The sequence below is a fragment of the Protopterus annectens genome, chromosome 3.part1 (assembly GCF_019279795.1).
Source record: "Protopterus annectens isolate FY-2018-M chromosome 3.part1, PAN1.0, whole genome shotgun sequence".
NCBI lineage: Eukaryota > Metazoa > Chordata > Ceratodontiformes > Protopteridae > Protopterus > Protopterus annectens.
Window position 1 is genome coordinate 1,264,450,953 of NC_056732.1, and position 21,314 is coordinate 1,264,472,266.

The 21,314-nt window shown below is 39.6% G+C and overlaps 1 protein-coding gene across 1 annotated transcript in view; it reads left to right on the plus strand.

The window, feature by feature from the left end:
- The window catches only part of PYCR3 (pyrroline-5-carboxylate reductase 3), a 351,447-nt gene that overhangs the window by 264,750 nt on the left and 65,383 nt on the right, over positions 1-21,314 (plus strand). Inside the window, exon 5 of the mRNA XM_044067325.1 lies at positions 3,077-3,169. Coding sequence (XP_043923260.1) covers positions 3,077-3,169 — 93 coding nt within the window. The remainder of the gene's footprint in view (positions 1-3,076; positions 3,170-21,314) is intronic.

Here is a 21,314-nt window from a genome sequence, read left to right on the forward strand (position 1 = left end):
AGGTAAAAGGGATACAAGAATGCTTTGTGTGAAGGAATAATAGAGTTGTGTTTAAACTAGGAATTCAGCAGTCTCTAGGATGAATTGAAAAGGGGCGTGACAGCTGTGTGTATGCTAACTGCTTCATTAGGGTTAACTCAGTGGTCCATTGGCCTTCTATCATCACCTATTTTTGTCTTGCTTATTTACTGCCCATACATGAAACAGAATGGGTGTTCCACACCAGAGGTCAATTCCTCGTTGGTCAGATCCAACCACAAGCTAATCACCCCAGACATCCACATCCCACCCCAATTAGGGAAACAACCGTAAAAAACTTCTCCAAAGCCAACTTCACACTTTGTAAGACAGAAGTGACAAACTTCATGACACCCATGCAGACGGACAATAGAGGTACGACTGCTGAATCCTACACAAATGCCCTTTATAAGCACTTACACAAGTGTATGGATCATGCTATCCCTAATAGAACCAAGATGCTATCCTCCAAAAAAAGGAAGAAAATCTGGTGGTCCTCTGCCATAAACAAACTCTACAACAGAAGAAAGAAACTGTTGCAAAAAAGAGTAAAATCCAATGACTGAAGGGACTCCCTGGTCAACCTCAGTAAGAAGTTGAGATCCCTCATAAAATCCTCCAAAGCTAGTTATAAAAACAAAATTGCCACTGACTCTAAAGACAACCACAAAGCATTCTATAGCTATGTCAAGAATCTCAATGGCAACACTCAGATCTCCTCTGAGTTACAGCACAAAGGCACTAAATATACAGAACCAACTGATATTGCCAACATCCTGGCAGATAGGTTCAGTGCTAACTTTATCCCCTCTCACCTCCTAGAGGGCCCATCTCTATACCGGAAGAATGCAAAGTTCCTGTAATCACGGCTGCACAAGTAAAAACACACTCTCCAAAGCCAAGAACACAGCATCCATGGGACCTGACAATATCCCAGGCTGCGTTCTACATGAACTACAGAATGAACTGGCACCCTACCTAAGTACCATGTTCAATCATAGCCTCACCTCAGGCTTTGTGCCCACTGAATGGCGCACTGTGATGGTTATCCCACTCCACAAAGGGGGAGCCATGACGGACCCTGGGAACTACCGCCCCATTAGCCTGACAAGCCTGGTCTGCAAGGCCATGGAACGTATCATCATGGAACTCATAAACAAAGACATTGGTAATCTCCAAACTCTGGACCCTACCCAGTTCAGATTTGTAAAAGGCAGAACATGTCTCCTAAACCAGATTGACTTCTTTGAAGCAGTCACCAAAGCCATAGATGACGGTAAGGTAGTTCACACCGCTTATCTAGATTTCGCCAAGGCTTTCGACACTATCCTCCACTCTGGAATTATAGATAAGCTCACTAAACTAGGTATAAATCCCTATGTCACAAGATGGGTTGCCAACTGGCTCACGGACAGATCCCACACTGTGAAAGTAGCAGACTCCAAATCCGACTTCAGACCAGTGACTAGTGGAGTACCACAGGGTTCAGTCCTGGGTCCTCTCCTGTTTGGTATCTACTTCTCTGAAGTACAGGCTAACACAGAAGGTCTTTGGCTAACAAAGTTTGCAGATGACTGCAAACTCGGAAGCCATAATTGAAACTCCTAACGATGTGGACATACTACAAAAGGGCCTCACTGAGACAGATGCCTGGTGTCAAAGCCATGGCCTGAAGCTCAATGCCAAAAAGTGTATTGTCATCCTGTTTGGTAAAAACTGTGTACCCATGAACTACCACATAGCTGGTAGTCTACTTAACGCCGAAAATGTGATGAGACCTTGGGACACAGGTGGGCAGTAGTCTCTCCTTTGATAATCACATCGCCACAGTGGTCAGGAAATCTTTCTACGTGGCTCACCTCATCACAAAAGGTTTCTCATCCAGAAAAAAAGAGGTCATTGTTCCCCTCTACTCATCACTCATTAGACCCATTATAGAGTACAACACCCCTTTTGGTATGTACCTCACAAGACATCTACAACTGGAAAGGCCACAGGAATACCTCACAGAGGATTACTGGCCTCAAACAGATGCCCTACGCAGACTGTCTCAAAAAAACTCCAGCTTTACTCCATCGCATATCGCCTACTCAGAGGCGATCTCTGCCTACATACAAAGCTATGTCAAACCCAAAGCTGTTGGACATGCTCCATTTAAAGAAATCCCAGTCCTTCCGAGCTACACGCTCTAGGGACCTAAACCTTGTCACCACAATGAACAGAACATGCTGGAGGGATAGATTCCTGTCCCAGAGACTTCCCATACTCTGGAACAGACTACCTATCTATGTCAAACAGAGCTCCTCATTAGCACTCTTCAAGAAAAATCTTGATGATTGGATGGGAAATAGGAAATTCACCCCAGAGATCACTTCTGTATCTCTGCTAGACAGGGGCACAGGAAAATAATTTTCTTGGGTGGCGAAAGCCAGGGTACATTTTTGGCTAGGCTTATATAGGCCCTAGGGCAATAGCCTTGTACCTACCTATGAAATACAGCAAAAACACTGTATACTGTCAAAGTAAGAACATGCAGATGCAATTTATTTACATAATGAAAAAACATAGCCATGTATTTTGTTGTCACACAGTTTTAAGATGCATTTTGATATTTCTTCAGTCTGTGGAGAATACAGGTAGTTAACTGGTCTGCTGTCCTGTGGCACATGCATCAGTTGGCTGCAGAACAAATCACTGTCAACCTTTGGCTGTCATGATTTATTGGACTACATGTCAATGAAATTGTGCTTATTATACTTGCTAAGTTTAATCAAATGCTGTTAAGGTGTTGCTGATCAGCAAATGTTGCACAGTGTTTGATGAATTGGCAATCTTGTGCAGACCAGTGCTTAGTGACCATACATCCCCAGGTGATGATGGCCTTTGCCTGCTCTGGCACCATCATGCAGCAGTTGAGTAGCGCATGCCTTTTCCTAATAAGTAGTTATTGCTAGTTCATTAACAGATTATTGCAACCACTTTTTCTCAGTGAAATGTCTGCCAATGTGTGAAATTTGCCAGTGAGAGTACCAAAATAATATTTTGCTTATTTTTACAGGTCTATATGTTTGCAGAAGCCATGGCTGAAGGTGCTGTCAAAATGGGAATGCCTTTCACCCTGGCTAATAAAATAGCAGCACAGACTCTTTTGGTAAGTCTTTGAGGGTTTACCTGAAGAATCTTCAAAAATATCTTGTCTGTGGTGCCAGTTGTAGGAATAACTTCACAAAACGTTATCAGTGGTTAGAGTATTGTACTGTAAGAGGTTCTTTAATACAGCTTAAAGCAAATCTCTTCAATTAAGCCTTTGATGACCCTAAAGTCACCAGTAAATTCATTTAGTTTTGATTGTGTGAATATTTAAGATGTTGATTGTTGCTTTTAATTCTATGTGTTGTATTCTTGGATTGATTTTGTCTTACTGCACTGTAGCGTATGCTGTTTTCCTTGCCATTATCATGTTATCATCAAATCTGTTGGTGCAGAGTGATGAAGTCCTGACTGCTGTCCAGGTAGCAAGTTTAAGTAGCAGATCTGGAACATGATGGGGCTGGTATGGGGGAGGGAAAATGGCTTGAATTTGATGACTTGTATGTCCTCAAAGGGAGGGTGTGGTACTGCATGTCCAAGACTCATGTTACCGTAGTTGACTCCCCAGCAGAGGCCAGAGACCTCCCCTTGAAAATGCTGGCTTTATGGAGGGCAGGGCTATTCTGAGGGGTTGTGCCACTTGTGAAAACTGGTGACATGCCCTCACTGGCACCCACTGCATGATGAACCCTGGGTGAGTTGCTGTGCATGTGCAGTGGTGATACAAAAACAAAAGAAAGAATCATTCTTGGTGGCTTTCTAAGTGGTGTTCCCGCTCATTAATTTCTTACTGTGGTGGATGAGGAATTAATAGGTAAGTAGACCAAAAGATGGTTTGATGTTTAGTAGGAGCAGAAAGAGCAAAAACAAATGGTGTGTGTGTGTGTGTGTGTGTGTGTGTGTGTGTGTGTGTGTGTGTGTGTGTGTGTGTGTGTGTGTGTGTGTGTGTGTAATACATATATAAATGGATTCACTTCAGAACATCAAATGCCATAATGTTGAAATTCAAAACATAGAGACCAAAATCTTAAAAGTTCAATGCACTGTAACCTGAAAACATTAAATCCCACAACATTGAAAAAAACATAGGAAACCAACATTTACTATATTCCACCACACCATACAGAAACAAATAAAAAAACAAACTAAATTAAATGTCTCCAAATACAAGCGGGGAGGCAGGCCTCCCTGCACCCCCCACACCCCCTGCTACTTAAATATATCAACCCGAGATCACATTATACAGCACAAAATATATGTTAGAATGTAGCATTGGCTGGGGAAACCGTATTATGATGTGCCATTTGGTTGCTGTGACTTTAAGATGTTATGTTGTAGTATAGTAAGTAAGAAGGGAGCATGACTGAGGTTACCTGTGAAACTCCGGTAAGTATTAAAGAGATATATAGTGATGTGTAATGTTTTAGCAGTGAACTAGTGTTTCAAAGAGAAGGTTGAGTATACATTTTCACATGTTAAATAGGCAGTCATGAAGTGTGGAATGGTACATTTGCCATTTTGTTCTGTGTAGTGCAATCTCGGAGTTCATATATTTAAGTAGCAGGGGGTGTGGGGGGTGCAGCCCCCCCCAGAAGTGGGGTGCAGGGGGGCTTGCCCCCTACTTATATTTGGAGAAGTTTCATATAGTTTGTTTTTTATTTGTTTCTGTATGTTGTTGTGGTGGAATATAGTAAATGTTGGTTTCCTTTTTTTTCCCAGTATTATGAGATTCAATGTTTTCAGGTTTCAGTGTATTGCACTTTCAAGATTTGGTCTCAATGTTTTGAATTTCAGCATTATGGTATTTGATGTTCCGAAGTGAATCCATATATATATATGTATACATATATATATATATATATATGTATATATATATATATATATATGTATATGTATATATATATATATATATATGTATATATATATATATATATGTATATGTATATATATATATATATTTTTTTATTTATATATATATATATATATATATATATATATGGGTTCACTTTATAATCTCGAAATTCTGAAATACCGAATGTCAGAATATCGAGGTCATAAAGCCAAAACATCACAATCCCGAATGCCCATAACCGCGAAATTCGAAATCCCGACACTTACATACACACAACTTCCCCCCACACACACAAACAAAACTAACCTACACTAGAAACAAGCAGGGGGGCTACTGCCCCCACACACCCCCACTTATGCATGCTAGCTCCGAGACCACACAATCACACAAACAAAGGCAACTCACACCCACACATTTCACAGCCCCTTGCGCGCACACACACACACACACACACACACACACACACACACACACACACACACACACATCACAACCGAAACGCACACTAACATACACTACAGCACATAACCTACACACTCATACAAACATTCCTGCACTTACATCCATTCATAGACCGCAACACCAGAAGCTCCGAACTTCGGGATTTCGAATTTTGCACTTCTGGTGTTTCGCGATTCCGAGCATTCAGGATTAGAATCTCAGTAAACTGAAATTCGGTATTTCAGTTTTTCGAGATTCTAAAGGGAACCCATATATATATATATATATATATATATATATATGTATATATATATATATATACATATATATATATATATATATATATATATATATATATATATATATATATATATATATAAAACACCGAATGCACGGACTGCTGAATTCCTTTCCCTGTGAAAGGAACCAGTTGGCCACCATGGGAATAAACCTAAATGGAGCAAAAGTAAATCCACCAAAGTGGAGGGGGCTTCGTCCCCTACTTAAGTGTATCAACTCCGAGATTGCAGTGAACTGAAGAGAGGGCAAAGTTCACCACGGTGGCCAAGTGGTTCCTTTCAAAGAGAAAGGAATTAGGAAGTCCTTGCGTTTGGTGTCATGCCGCTTTGGAGGAATGGGATTGGGTAAGTAACTTTAATTTAAATGCACTTCCATTGAAAGACAGTAGACATATATATATATATATATATATATATATATATATATAGAAACACGAGTAGACCAAACACCACGAAAGTTGCAAAAGCTTTATTCTTAAAACCCAGGAAAAGTAAGCGCTTTCGCGTGCCACCAAAAAGCACGCTTCATCAGACAAGTATAAAACAGCACTAAAACATTCCTTTTTATATCTTGTATAGGAGCTCTTAATGAGCCAATTAAGTAATTAATTCATTAAGATATATCAGATGATTCATCAAATTAATTCATTGGCTTCTTATATACATCACTGTTTAAAGTTGTATATGTCTTATTCTTGCCTAAGTCAGCAAAATTACTTTTAAACAAACAATAAAAAATACTAAAATATGACTCTGTCAGCCTATTTGGATAGATTTTTCAAACCATAAAATTAAAAAGTATACATTATAGGTAAAATACCATATCATTTAAAACGCTCCATTACTTAGAGCGTATGCATAACCCGTTCTAGTCCCATACTACTCTACCATACTCACTATTATGCATGCTTAACACCATAACATTCATTCTACCAGTGTATTTCATTGATCGCCATCATTCAGTAAAATTCTGTATGTGTTGGCGACTATCATAATTTTACCAAACAATTTCATGTATCACAGAACCGCTAAGCATAAAAGTGATAGTACTCAAACATACAAAAACAAATGGTACAAATATCACGGGCTAGTCAAAACATTTAAAGATATACTAGGTATCAAGCTTTCTATATTTAACTAAAAATAATAATCAATTGCTTTATAAGCATTATAAAATCTAGATGGTTATAATGTTTTCTAAACTGTATGTATGAAGGATATTTATCTAGATGTTAATTGATATAAACTATCGTTCATATGGAAACTACAACATGAATAATAATTTTTATTCACTATCTATCCCATATATATATCACAGTAAACATACCAATATAAAAAATATGTGAAAATGTACTTATGCATAAATAAAAGTATAAAAATAAAAATATAAAAGAAATAAAAATCATAGTAAATTCAGTGTTAATGTGTAATAAGTATCTATCAAGGTAAAACATTTTATGACCAATATAAAATTTCAAAAACTATAAATAATATGTATATATATATATATCATAAAGTGCCAAAGATGTTATAACTAGTCATGATTAATTATATATATTGTATTATAAATTTGATTAATATAACTTTATATTTAATATTAATATATATATAAAACCAAGTGAAGACATTCCGTCAAAGACCGTATGTATAAAGAGCAAATCCATAAAATATAACATAAGATAATATTACTTCAATGACCTCTTGTATCATGATAAACTTGAATAAATCAAACTATATGTTAATATGATAGAACACTTCATATTAACAACAACATAATAAATATTAGATAGGAAAGTATTTCATGAATGTGCAGCTCTATAGCATCTCGAATATATAAAGTTCAAGACAATAGACATAATGATACAAAATACATGATGAATGAAACTTGTAAATAACTATACAATAGGAGAAATCAGATCTATTTAAATGGAAAACAAACAGAGTGTTCATCCTTCACTATATGTATATCCCAAACAAATGTAATTATTCCAATGCAACTGAAAGGCCTAGTGTATAAGGGGTAATATGGGTAGCATATATTGAGCTTCTCTAATAATTAAGGATACAATCTGAGATGTTAATAGGATACCTGTTCAATGATATTTCCTATTTTTTAAGTGTGATCTGATACTAACATAACTATTTAGACCCGGATATTTGTGTGCTCTAATTCTAAATATCCACTCAAGTTCTAGATGTTCCAAGTCATTGAAGTTGTCACCCTTCCTTATGTTAGGCACCCTTTTCTGGAGTACTTTAAACATAAAAGTGTGATCTGGAAATTCAGAAATATGTTTAAACAGTGCATTCTTATTATCTTTCTTCTTTATGGCATACAGGTGTTCTTGTATCCTGTCTCTTAGCCTCCTAGTTGTCATGCCCACATAAAATGCAGGACATGACCCACAAGTAGCTAGGTAGATAATGTTGGTGTCTTCACAATTAGCTGAACATTTAATGGCAACTTCCTGTGTTATCTCGGGATGTGAAAAAGTTTTGTCTCTCGATATCCATTTACAAGAGGTACAGTCTCCACATGGAACAGTGCCTCTAGTGTCCCTTTTTGGAATTATGTCATTGAGTCTTTCATGGCATAGCATCCTTTTTAGGTTTGACATATTCCTATATGTAAAGGTAGCTCTACTGCCTATCAAACTTTTTATTTCATCATCAGAAGTAAGTATAGACCAATTTTTGCTGATGATGTCAGTGATATAGTGAATATCACTGGTGTAGCTGATGATACACCTTATTTGTTTACCATCTTGGATCTCCTTTTGTCTATTACCAGTAAAATACTGATACCTGGCCCTCGGTTTTTGACATTCATTATTAACAAATTTATATTTTATGTACGATATATCATCCTGCTTATATCCTCTGTCTAAAAGAAGGGTTTCTAGTCTATCAAAATGAATACTGCGTTCACTGCTATCTTGGCATATTCGGTTGACTCTCGTAAATTGCCCTTTAATTATATTCGAGAATATAAATCTGGGATGCATACTATCATAAGCTAATAGTGTGTTCTTCCAACACTCTTTTCTATAAAGAGAAGTAACTAGTCTTCCTGTGTTAACCTTTTTGATGTTTAAATCAAGGAAATTAATACTTGAATACGAGTATTCAATGGAGAATCTAAGGAATTCCGTAGATTCTTCCAGATCTTTGATGAAGGCTACAAGCTCCTCAGGTGTCCCATCCCAAATAAGCAGTATATCGTCCACAAATCTAAAATATGCCACTACCTTATTGTATGCTGTATGTGTAAATAGACATGTTGTCTCCCATTTGTATACCACCAAATTGGCATACGAATTGGCGCAGGGGGTGCCCATGGCCACCCCCCACTGTTGTAAATAATAGGAGTTGTTGAACATCATGGCATTCTTAGTGAGTACTAGTTCTAATAGGGCATTAAGTAGAATTTGCTCACTGTTACTATAGATATTTGAAGTATTTAATATATGTCTTATTGCCTCTAAACCAAATGTATTGGGTATTGTCGTGAAAAGACTCTTGACATCTAATGAAACTAATAGGTGTTTCTCCAAAATGGTCTCCTGCATATTATTAAGATATTCAATCAGCTGATAAGAATCTTTCAAAATAGTGTCAATATTATTGACTATAGGTTTTAGCTTTTTTTCAATAAAAATAGACATATTTTCAGTTACCCACTGATGTCCTACCACTATAGGACGTAAAGGTGGCGGCATGATATCCTTGTGCATCTTGGGTAACCCTTTGATGTATGGTATTAATGGGTGTTCAATCAGTAAAAACAAGTAGAAATCATGACTAATCTGTCTAGTCACCATCATATCATACAATTCATGATGCACTTCATATATTAACCTATCAACTGTTTTCCTATCTATCTCTTTATATGTGAGATCATCATTCAAAAGTGTAGCCATATATTCAATATAATCTTTTCTATTAAGGATGACAATACCCCCTCCCTTATCTGCCGGCCTAATTGTCACTGTTCTATCATTAGATAAGGTGTTTAAGGCTAGTCTTTCTTCTTTAGATATATTGTGAAACAACATCTTGGCATCTATGACAAAATTACTATTATAATATTTATACAAGTCATTTTCACAGATTTTTAAAAAACATTCTATGTATGGATGTGCGGCTGGTGAAAAAGTACTTTTCCTTCTGTAACATTCAAAAGTGTTCTTTACCTCAGTTAAACTGTGACTGTTGCTATTCGTTTTCTTAAAAAACAATGCCAGCGCTATATTGCGTGTAAAACAGCGCAATTCAGTCAGCACAGTAGAAATGTTACTAGCCTGGGCTGGAATGAAGCTCAAGCCTCTATTTAAAAGCTGGTAATCCGCTTCAGTCAAACTCTTGTTAGACAGGTTAAAGACCAAATCATTTAGTCTCTTCTTCGACCTCTTTTGTTCGTCGGTTCCCCCGATGTGTTTCTCTTCCGTCTTCCGTTGCTTGTCGACCTCCCTCTGGATACTCTGCGTTGACGCACAGGTAGAGGTAAAAAAGCGTCAAGATTCGATTGCTGTAACCTCGGTCTGGTACCCATACCATGCGGGTTGGATAACGCTTGCTGATTGGGTGGTGGTGTACTGACATCCATCACGGTTCTTGAGATGTTTGGTACGCTGGCCACATTAATACCACCTGATGACACTGGATCTGTGGAGGGAATAAGCTCTTCATTTTCATGTACCAGTCCTCTGGATTCCCTTTCAGCCCCTTCGGTTCGTTGCTGTCCTTCCCTCTGGTTATAGCGTGGCCATACAAAAACCTGGCCGTTGGAAAAATCGGATATGTCTCTCTGTAATTTGCGTAGTTTTACTATTTGTAAACGTTCCCCATATGCACTGACTTGGTTAATTAAGTTGTCAATCTTGTTTACAAAAATTTCACCTTTGAATCTCTTAATTAGATCATTGTAAAGAGATTCAGTTTTAGATGTTAATTCATTTTCAACGGGTTGAAAGTAGTCAATAATGAGTTGGATATATTTATAACCAAGTTCTATATTTAGTTTTTGCCAGTTCTTTAATAGCAAGGGGTGGTTGTTACCATATGAGGGCACACACACACACACACACACACACATCACAACCGAAACGCACACTAACATACACTACAGCACATAACCTACACACTCATACAAACATTCCTGCACTTACATCCATTCATAGACCGCAACACCAGAAGCTCCGAACTTCGGGATTTCGAATTTTGCACTTCTGGTGTTTCGCGATTCCGAGCATTCAGGATTAGAATCTCAGTAAACTGAAATTCGGTATTTCAGTTTTTCGAGATTCTAAAGGGAACCCATATATATATATATATATATATATATATATATATATATATATATATATATATATATATATATATATATATATATATATATGTATATATATATATATATATATATATATATATATATATATATATATATATATAAAACACCGAATGCACGGACTGCTGAATTCCTTTCCCTGTGAAAGGAACCAGTTGGCCACCATGGGAATAAACCTAAATGGAGCAAAAGTAAATCCACCAAAGTGGAGGGGGCTTCGTCCCCTACTTAAGTGTATCAACTCCGAGATTGCAGTGAACTGAAGAGAGGGCAAAGTTCACCACGGTGGCCAAGTGGTTCCTTTCAAAGAGAAAGGAATTAGGAAGTCCTTGCGTTTGGTGTCATGCCGCTTTGGAGGAATGGGATTGGGTAAGTAACTTTAGTTTAAATGCACTTCCATTGAAAGACAGTAGACATATATATATATATATATATATATATATACATATATATCTCTACATATACATGTCTGTATGTGTGTATACATATATATCTATATATATGTGTGTGTGTGTGTGTGTGTGTATATATATATATATATATATATATATGTGTGTGTGTGTGTGTGTGTGTGTGTGTGTGTGTATATATATATATATATATATATATATATATATATATATATATATATATACACATACACACATACACACACACACACACACGTGTGTATAGTGTGTGTCTAATCAGTATTGGTGTCATTAAGTTGAGTGGATTGCATTTGCAGGACATGTGAAATAGCACAGTTATGCGACTATACATTTCTGTGAATGGGGTAATGTCACCTGGATTCCAGATGTCTTCTGAGTAGGCAAGTGACGAAAGGCTAATTGGATTGGTTATACGTCATAGCCATCAGTAAATGTATGCTAATGGAGATGGTATAATTTTAGCTAGTTACATAACATCAGTGTTTGAAATCTTCCCTGATAATGGTTGTTACATTTGGGCTTTGTCATGGAATTTTGCACTGTGAGGTTAAGTGGTATGCAACCTGTGTATTAGGCATACATGGAATGATTAGTATGCTTGAATGTGTACAAGATTGCTGTACAGCTGGGATTGGGAATATATTCCATTTCCATTCTGTTTATAATCATGGAGTCACTATATATAAAGCAGTATTCCGGCAAATGGAGGAGATTTTCTATCTGGGCAAAACAACGCAATCTAGACCTTTTTTCAGCTTCTGTCCCTGACATCTTCTCGTTCCTGGCCTCTCTTTTTAATCAGGAGGCCAGTTTCTCTATGATTAAACTCCAGTTGGCTGCTATCTCAAACTTCCATTTGAGCAAAAGTCCCACCTTTCTGCTAGGTTGTGCAAGGCCTTAAAGAGATCTTTATACTTGGACTTCCTTGGGATCTCACTCTGGTACTGCAGTGTTTGACGCAGAAACCTGTTGAGTCTGCAACAACCTGTGACCTTGAATTTCTGTCTGGGAGACTGCCTTTTTGGTGGCCGTTACTTCAGCCAGGAGGGTCTCCGAATTGCAGGCTGTGTGCATAAAGCCTACTTTCATGGTATTCCATAAGGATAGGGTGTCTCTCAGGACCAATCCTTCCTTTTTCCCTTGGGTAGCTTCACAGGTGAATCTTAGTCAGTTCAACTCCCCGTGTTCTTTCCTAATTTTTCCAATAAAGGAGAATATCAGTTGCATTGTTTGGATGTTCATAGGCAGTTACGTTTTTACTTCAAGCAGACTGAAAATTTTTGAAAGTCTGATCAGGTCTTTGTTGCCTTTTTCTCAGGCCAGGAGAGGTCAAGCAGTTTCCAAGGTGTCTATTTCTCACTGGATCACCAGCTGTATTTCTTATATCTATCCAGTATCATTATTCATCACATTCCCACCCTCCTTCCCCCTCCTTCTGGAGTTTGGGGAGTTAGTGAGGGATGTATCCCTTTGTATCCTTTCATCTTTTAGGCAGTATTCACTACCTCTTTTTACTATCCAGCAAACTCGATCTGAGGGTTGTGGGTAGCAAGGGATCTTGGGAAGGGGAGGAGCTTGAGCTCAGGAGCTGTCTTCTAGTTGCCGGCTCGGATCCAATGTCTGATCCAACACCCATCCGTGATGAATAATGACACTGAATAGCACAGATTCCAAGTTATGGTAAGTACATAAATCTTTTTTTCTGTATCTCTCTGCTGTGTTTAATGTAGTTATTTGCATACACAATGCCTCGCATTTTAGAATGTTGACACAAGTTTGCATGTCGTCATGTGGTCATTTGTATATGATACATACCACATTGCCTGGTTGCTGTGTGTGGCTCTGAATCCCCTTCTCCATGCTCATTGCCAGTCACTGTGTTGTTTTGTGTAACAGTGTGTCTTTTGATTCTGAATACCCCCCACAGTGTTATAGCTATATTAGTAGTCTGAAGAGATTCTTAATCCTTTTAAGGCCAACAAGTACTAGTAATGAAAAACAGTATCAGAGGAAGAATTAGTCTGCACTGTGGTGGTTATTTTACTTCTGGGTTTAATGTGTCTACTCAAGTGCTTTTAACACTTTTTTTCTCATAACATTTCTTTTGGTTTTCTGACAGGGGCCTTAAGCTGAAAAGTGTCATATTTTTCTTAGACCTATTAAGTTTGTATTTTTTTATTAAAAAAGTATCTCCTAATTAAATGATTTTCCACAATTTAAATTCTTTTTATCCACTGCAGCCAGTAATTGCAGACCAGTAAGTTTTGTTAAGTAAAACTTTGGATAGGGTTGTAATAATCAAAATAAAACAAAAATAAAAAAAAATCAGCTGGGGTAGCATTCTGGGAAGATTTATAAGAATATTTGGAGTAGCAGCTACTTTTGCTGCTTGGCTAGGAACTATTGAGGGCAGCTGTTTGCAGCAGAGGCTGTATGAGTTGTACAGTACTGGTGCCAAAGTGTTGGCCTCCTCTACAGGTGGCACAGTGTCAGGCCGTCAGCAGTGGTCATTTTTGTCACTGAAGGTATTATACATATTGCATTCCAGTACAGTCTGTGTGTGGAAGAATACTGCCCTTTCTGAGAGAATACTATGCCGTGATCTCCTCTCCTGTCCACTGAATCACTTGGTTATGTGACAGAGTGATTCAGGAGGAAAATTGTTTATACAGCTCATTTGCATACCACTGGGATAGAGCAATGGAGCTATGCATCAGTACTGTCACATATGCATACACAATGTTAGAGCTATCTGGGTATCTGTGTGGACAGGATAGGGTGAATGGCAACGGTCATTTTGCTTTGTTGAGGGTATAACAATGGCTGTCATCACCCCATAAACATCTGTTTGCTCTTCCAGGTCCCCTCACCCAACGCCAGAAGTATTTATCATTTAAACTGTAAGACTGTTCTCTGACACTGATGCGCAGCACCTTCCACCACCACCTGAAACATTTGTGGCATTTAGTTGCATTGGTGGAGGGACTGTTTACATACCCTCTTTGCTGGTGAGCCTTTACGCAGTGGAAGATTTTGAAGTGTTCTTTGGTGCACCTGACTGTTAACTTCCAGTCAACAGGGTTTAGTGTAGGTCTGGGACATAGATTGAAAGATCTGCTGAGTATATTTGATCCTAGAAATTTTGCAGGAAATTCTTTATATCTTCTGCTGTTTTATTGCTCAGTACTGGCATTTGGGGTCACATTTCAGCCTCTATTCTGATGGTTCTGTTTGTCAAATAGTGCATGGGGCCCTTTCATTGAATTGTGTTGGTTCAGCTGAGGTAGGATTCAGATCTGCTCAATTTTCTAATGAGTTTCTTGTGTGTGCAGGAAAGAATTGTTTTAGTAGATTTGTTATCCAAATCTTTTGTCAGGAAGCATTGTATGGACCTTCAGCCTGAGCAGAAATTAATTGCCAGTGCCTGAACTCTAGAAGTGGTACTTATGGGGGCAAAGAACTTGATCTTTGTTAGATACCAAGCTACACATAAATGTGCTGCTACACATAAATGTGCTGCAACAGAGGGCAATTCTACTGGGTATGCAAGCCTTGTGGATATGGCTTCCATAGGAGAGCTGTATATCCCTCTATCTGGACAACATGTCATTAATATGGTACACCAACATATAGGGGGTACTCGCTTTACTTTGAGTAAGGAAGCCATGGGAATCTGAGAATTGGAATTTCTCAATGTCTTGTTTTGGCCACAGTACACATTCCATAGGAATTGAACTGATGGCTGACCAGAACATTTCTGGATACTGCTAAATGGTCTTTCTGCTGGAAGATGGTATGGATTGATGAAAACTAGCATGTCATCTGATTGCCACTCCAGCTTATGCAAAGTAGGCAATTTTTTCTCATTATTCCTGTGAAAAGAAGACTGCCCTGATACCTCATTGTCTTACAGTTTACCTTTCTGCATTTACATCCATGTTTTTCATTTCTTGACTTGTAATAGAATTACCTATTCTAAAGATTTAAACCTTGCCACTGATAAAAATAAGACTGGCTGGAGAGACAGGTATGTATTCCAGAGACTACCCCATCAATGGAACAGGCTCCCCATCCGTGTGAAGCAGAGTTCCTCCCTAATGCAATTCAGGTGCAGTTTGGACAATTGGATGGGGAACAGGAAATTCGTCCCTGGTTTGGCACCTTATGTGTCTAATGAACACACACAGTCTGTAAACAGTTCATCTCCCAGGCCCCTGCTTGTAAATGTTTAATTTCCCAAACCCCTGCCTATACTTATCAAGGGTATTAGAACTTGTCAGAGATTTTGGGATGTTAGGCTGAAAAGGCTCTTGTGGTCATTAGCCCAGTAAACACCTATGAACCAGTGAGGATGTGGATGAGGGGGGTGGAGTTTGCTGAATTTCTTTTCTTGAAAAAATTACTGTTTGTCAGTTGTGGTCAACTTGTGGCAGTTCTTTCTTCTTTTAGGTTGTTTTTACATGCAGTTGCTGTTTTTTCCACATAGTTGGTGGTTGCTTACCATTACCTTTCATAATACTGTGTGTGTGTGTGTGTGTGTGTGTGTGTGTGTGTGTGTGTGTGTGTGTGTGTGTGTGTAGAGGTAGATGGATGTAGGTTCATAGGAGATTACTAGGCTAACTGCTTAAGAGCCCTTACAAGCCTTGCCAGTGTAACCTGATTTTACCCAATATATGGCCCCTAGGGCCAAGAGGATTGCATGGATTGTGCATTGAGTATCTTACAGATTGCCCCTGTCCATAAGGGATAATGGTACTACCTCAGGTGTGAATTTGCAGTTCCCCATCCACTGATCAAAACTGCATTTGAAGAGGGCCAGATAAGAGCTCTGCTTAATGTGAATAAGAAGCCTTTTGCAAAGAAGGGGCAATCTCTGAGATGCATATCTGTCTCTCCAGCATGTTTTGTTTGAGTCGCTGAGTAAGTTTAGATCACTAAGTCAGGTAACTCTCATGCTGTTTGACTTTCAGATGTGTAGCAACTGCATCATGCTGGATTTGTGAGTGCCTTGTAGATCAAGCATAGGTCACAGCTTAGTAGTCGGTAGGAGATAGAGTAAAGGGTTAGGGCTTTTAGTCTGTCTGCATAGTTCATGTTTATACTCCATATTTTCTTTGTGAGGAACCTCTGAGGTCATCCCAGCAGCTGTAAGTGCCTAGTCAAGTACATGACAAATGGTGCATTGTACTTGATTATTGGTCTAATGATGGCTGAGTAGAGCGGGGCTATAATTTTCTTGGATTTAGGTGGCATACCTTTACTTATATGTTGAGCCACATAAAAGACTTCCTCACAACTGTGGAAACATGACAGTCCAAGCTCAGGCTACTATCTATCTGTATACCTAGATCTCTCACCTCTGAGTCTACTCTTAGGTGTGTGATATTGATGCTGTATTTGCAGGAGTATTTGACTTCCCAAAGGATATGATAATGTATTTTTTCACATTTAGTTTTATGCCATGGTTCTGAAACCAATCATTTGTCTGATCTAGACCCTCCTGAAGGATATCTACATCACTGAGTGATTCATTGATTGCCCCCAGCTTCCAGTTCTGACAAACATGGTCATCCAGAGGCCTTCCACATTAACCCTGACTTCAGAGATGTATATTCTGAAAAGGAGTTGTGCCAGCAGTGAGCCCTGTGGCGCACCACTAGTAACTAGCCTCTTGCTGGATCTGGAGTCACCCACTTTAACCACGTGTCTTGTCCGTGAGCCAGTTGGCTATCCATCTGGTGATGTAGGGATTTATGCCCAGTTTTGTGAGTTTATTTAAAACACCTGAGTGGAGAATTGTGTCAGATGCCTTGGCCAGGTCGAGGTAGGAGGTATGTACTGTTTTACTGTCATCCACAACTTTAATGATTTTCTCAAATCCACCAGATTCAGTAGGCATGACCTTCATTTGACAAAGTTGAATTGGGTCGGTCCAGTGTTTGGAGGTTTCATATGTCATTGCTTATCAGCTCCATGATTGTTCTTTCCATGGCCTTGCATACAAGACTAGTCAAAATTATGGGTCTGCAATTTCCCAGGTCAGTAGATGATTCACTTTTATGCACAGGGATGACTGTTTCTGTCCTCCACTCTACTGGAACAAAGCCCATCTGGAGGCTGTGATTAAACAGAGCTCCTAATGGGCCTGATAAGTCATGATTTAAGCTGTTTAAAAAGCAACCAGGTATATCATCAGGCCCCATTGTGGCCCCATTGAAGCCGTGTTTTTACCTTTAGAGAGCACAGTGGCAACCTCTTCTTTGGTGATAATTGGTAGTAGAGGGTATTTCTTGAGGGAGAGCTGTGGGTGAGCTGAATTTGCTATATCTGCCGGCTGAGTATAGGTGATGCAGTCTACAACTAATTCTGCACGTTGCTGGGTGTTGTCCTTAAGACTGCAGACATAACTAAAAATGCCTTATGTTTATCCTTAGCTTTGGAGGCTATTTTTACCTTGAAGCCTGCTTTCAGAGACTTCACTAGTTCCCTGATTCGCTTGTTTAGGTTAATAAGGGTCTTTTTTGCTCTGTTGTGCATATTCCCTTTTACTTCTCGACAGGATTTTCTTGTGCATATTCCCTTTTACTTCTAGACAGGATTTTCTTTCTTTTGTTGTACAACCTATTAATACTAGGGGTCCACCAGGGTGGCTTGTTTTCGTTGTTTGACCTCAGTCTGGTACTGTCGTTTCTATGCAGTTATTTATATGGCTGTGTACAGGGCTTTTGCATATGCTTCTGCAAAGTTTTTTGTGTTTTCTGGATTTGGGGGAGCTTGGAAACTAGGTATGCCTTCCCTTAATGGGGTAATTTACCTTAGAGAAGTTCTTAAAGATTTTGAGGTTAAGCAGGGGGACTAGCTTTACCTTTATTTCAAGGGAGACCACTTTGTGATCTGATCTTACCAGTAAGGACATCACACTAAGGGGGTGCAGTACTCTTCCATATTTGTGAGTACCAGATCTATGATATTTGCTCCCCTAGTGGGAGTGCAGATTAGCTGCTCCAGGGAATTTTCTGAATTTACGAAGTCAAGAAATCTTTGGGCTTGCATGTTAGTGATCATGTATGCTTCTCAGTTAATGGAGGGGTAGTTAAAATCATCCACAAGTATGGTATTGGGCCGGATGGTGAGTGATTCTAGTAACTTTGAGTATGATGTATGGGTTCATGGTGGGGAATGACCTGTAGCTAGCAAGAATATGGTAATGGATTTTTCCCATGGTCAGTTGGACATGGAGTAGCTCAAGCATATCATGTTGTTTGACCAGCCTTGAGGTGTGCTTATCCTTTGTGTAGATAGATAACACCTCCACCTTTTGCTCTTTCTTGTTCAGCGGGTGGTCAGAATGTTTGAAAGGCATTATTGACATGCACTGCCAGAGTGCTTTCCATGGCTTTGAACCATGTTTCAGTAACTGAATAGATTTCAGCATTCTCCAGAGTGAGGAAAGCTTCTAGAGAGTGCAGTTTCTTGTTGAGCCTCCTAGCACTGAGCAGTAAAAAATGTAGCTTGTCCTGAGTAGCTTTGTTATGTTGGAAGGTTTGTCTGTTTGGCAATGCCTAAAAAAGGCACTATAGGGGGTGGATAATGTTTTGGCCAGTATCCCAAAGCATAGAGATAACAGGTGAAAACCATCCCTGGCAAAGCAGTGTGGCCTGTCATCTGTGTCCTCACAGGCTGACAAGTATTGGACCCCCTTGGAATGACACCAGTAGCTAAGCCAATTGTTAAAATCAGTCATTTTCTGCTAGTGTTGTGGCATCATCCTTGAAGATGGTAGAATGCTGCTCAATGCTAGGCTCATTCCTGCCTGTGACACATATTCTAAGAGCTATATCATGTCTCTCTTCATATAGTCCATGGAGGTGCAGTTCAAGTTATTCACTCCCATGTGGACTGTGATCAGGTCATACTGGTATTTAGGGCTAAGTGACCTGAGTGCTTGCATGAGCTGGTGAATCATGGCCCTTGACAGGCAACTAACTGTAACTTACCCCTTATCCAGCCTGGTAAGAGGGAAATCAGTGTCTCTCACAATGAAGACTCCTATGAATAGAATATTGGGTTGTGGAATGTTTCGCCTTATGGGCTTGGTTTGAGGCACAATGAGATATGGCATTATGTGTTGTGAGGGGAGTTGTCTTGTTTGTGTACATGCAGAATTTCTTAGAACTGCGCCTGAGAGGCCTTTGAGGTTTGGGTTAGTTACGTGTGAGCATCTTTGCTTATGTGGGTCTATGAATGTGGTCCTTTGCGGTTGCAGTGAGTGATACATGTGACTCATTGACAACCTGTTTGTTGCTGTCTGTGTTTGATTGTGAGAGTCTAGCCTCCAGTGTTCATAGGTTCATAGGTTTAGGTTTAGGTTTATACTAGGCTATCTGCCCCAAGGCATTTATAAGCCTAGCCCAAATTTTTGTGGCTTACGCCACCCCTTATATGAAAAAATACTGTGCCCATTAGTTTGTTGTGCCTCTGTCCAGCAGTGACACAGAGATGATTGTAAACCTACGATCTCCCATCCACAGGTCTAGATTTCTCTTGAACAGAGTCAGCGAGGTGCTCTGCCTCACATGGACCGGGATTTTATTCCACAGCATAGGGAGTCTCTGAGTGATAAATCTATCCCTCCAGCACGCCCTATTTATATCCGTGCTAAGGTTTAAGTCGCTTGCTCTAGTGGTTTTGGTGGATTTGGATTTTTTGAGGTGGAGCATGTCCATTAATTCCGGGTTGGACATGGCCTTGTATGTCAGGCACATGTCACCTCTGAGCAGACGGTATGCGACTGAATAGAGCTGGAGTTTCTTCAATCTGGCAGCATATGACAGATTTTGGAGTCCCTTTATCCTTTTGGTGAGGAACTTTTGGGGTCTCTCCAATTGCTGCAGATGTCGGGTGAGATACATCCCGAATGGGGCATTGTACTCGATCATTGGTCTGATAAGTGAAGAGTACAGGGGAACAATAACCTCACTAGATCTGGATGTGAATCCCTTCATGATCAGGTGGGCAATGTAGAAGGTCTTTCTAACCACTTTAGCAATGTGAGTGTCAAAAGAAAGGCCACTGTCAACCTGGGTCCCCAGGTCCCTGATGACCTCTTCTGTGCTTAGTGGATTGCCACCTATATGGTAGCTTGGGGTTACCTTGTTTTTCCCGAAGGGTATGACTATACATTTTTTGGCCTTTAACTTCAGGCCATGGCTCTGGCACCAGCTATCTGTTTCTGAGTCCCTTCTGAAGGATATCCGTGTCTGATGCACTTTCCACTATGGCGCCCAGTTTGCAGTCGTCTGCAAACTTTGTCAGCCAAAGTCCTCCTATGTTGGCCTGTACTTCTGAGAAGTAGATGCAAAACAATAGGGGGCCAAGGACCGAGCCCTGTGGGACACCACTTGTGACCGGCTTGGAGTCTGACACAGCGCCAGCAACTCTAACCCTGTGGGTTCTGTCCTTAAGCCAGTTTGCAACCCATCTTGTGACATATGGGTTTACATTTAAGCTGGTAGTTTTTCTACAATACCCGAGTGGGTATTGTGTCGAAAGCCTTTGCAAGGTCAAGGTAGGCTGTATGGACTGCCTTTCCTCATCAATGGCCTTGGTGACTGTTTCAAGAAGTCGACCAAGTTCAAAAGGCATGATCTTCCCTTGACAAAGCCAAACTGGGTCGGGTCCAATGTCTGCAAGTCCCCTATATCTTTGTTTATGAGCTCCATTATGATCCTCTCCATAGCTTTGCAGACTAGACTTGTTAAGCTTATGGGCGGTAATTACCAGGGTCCGTGAGGCGCCGCCTTTGTGGAGTGGGACAACAGTTGCCGTCGCCACTC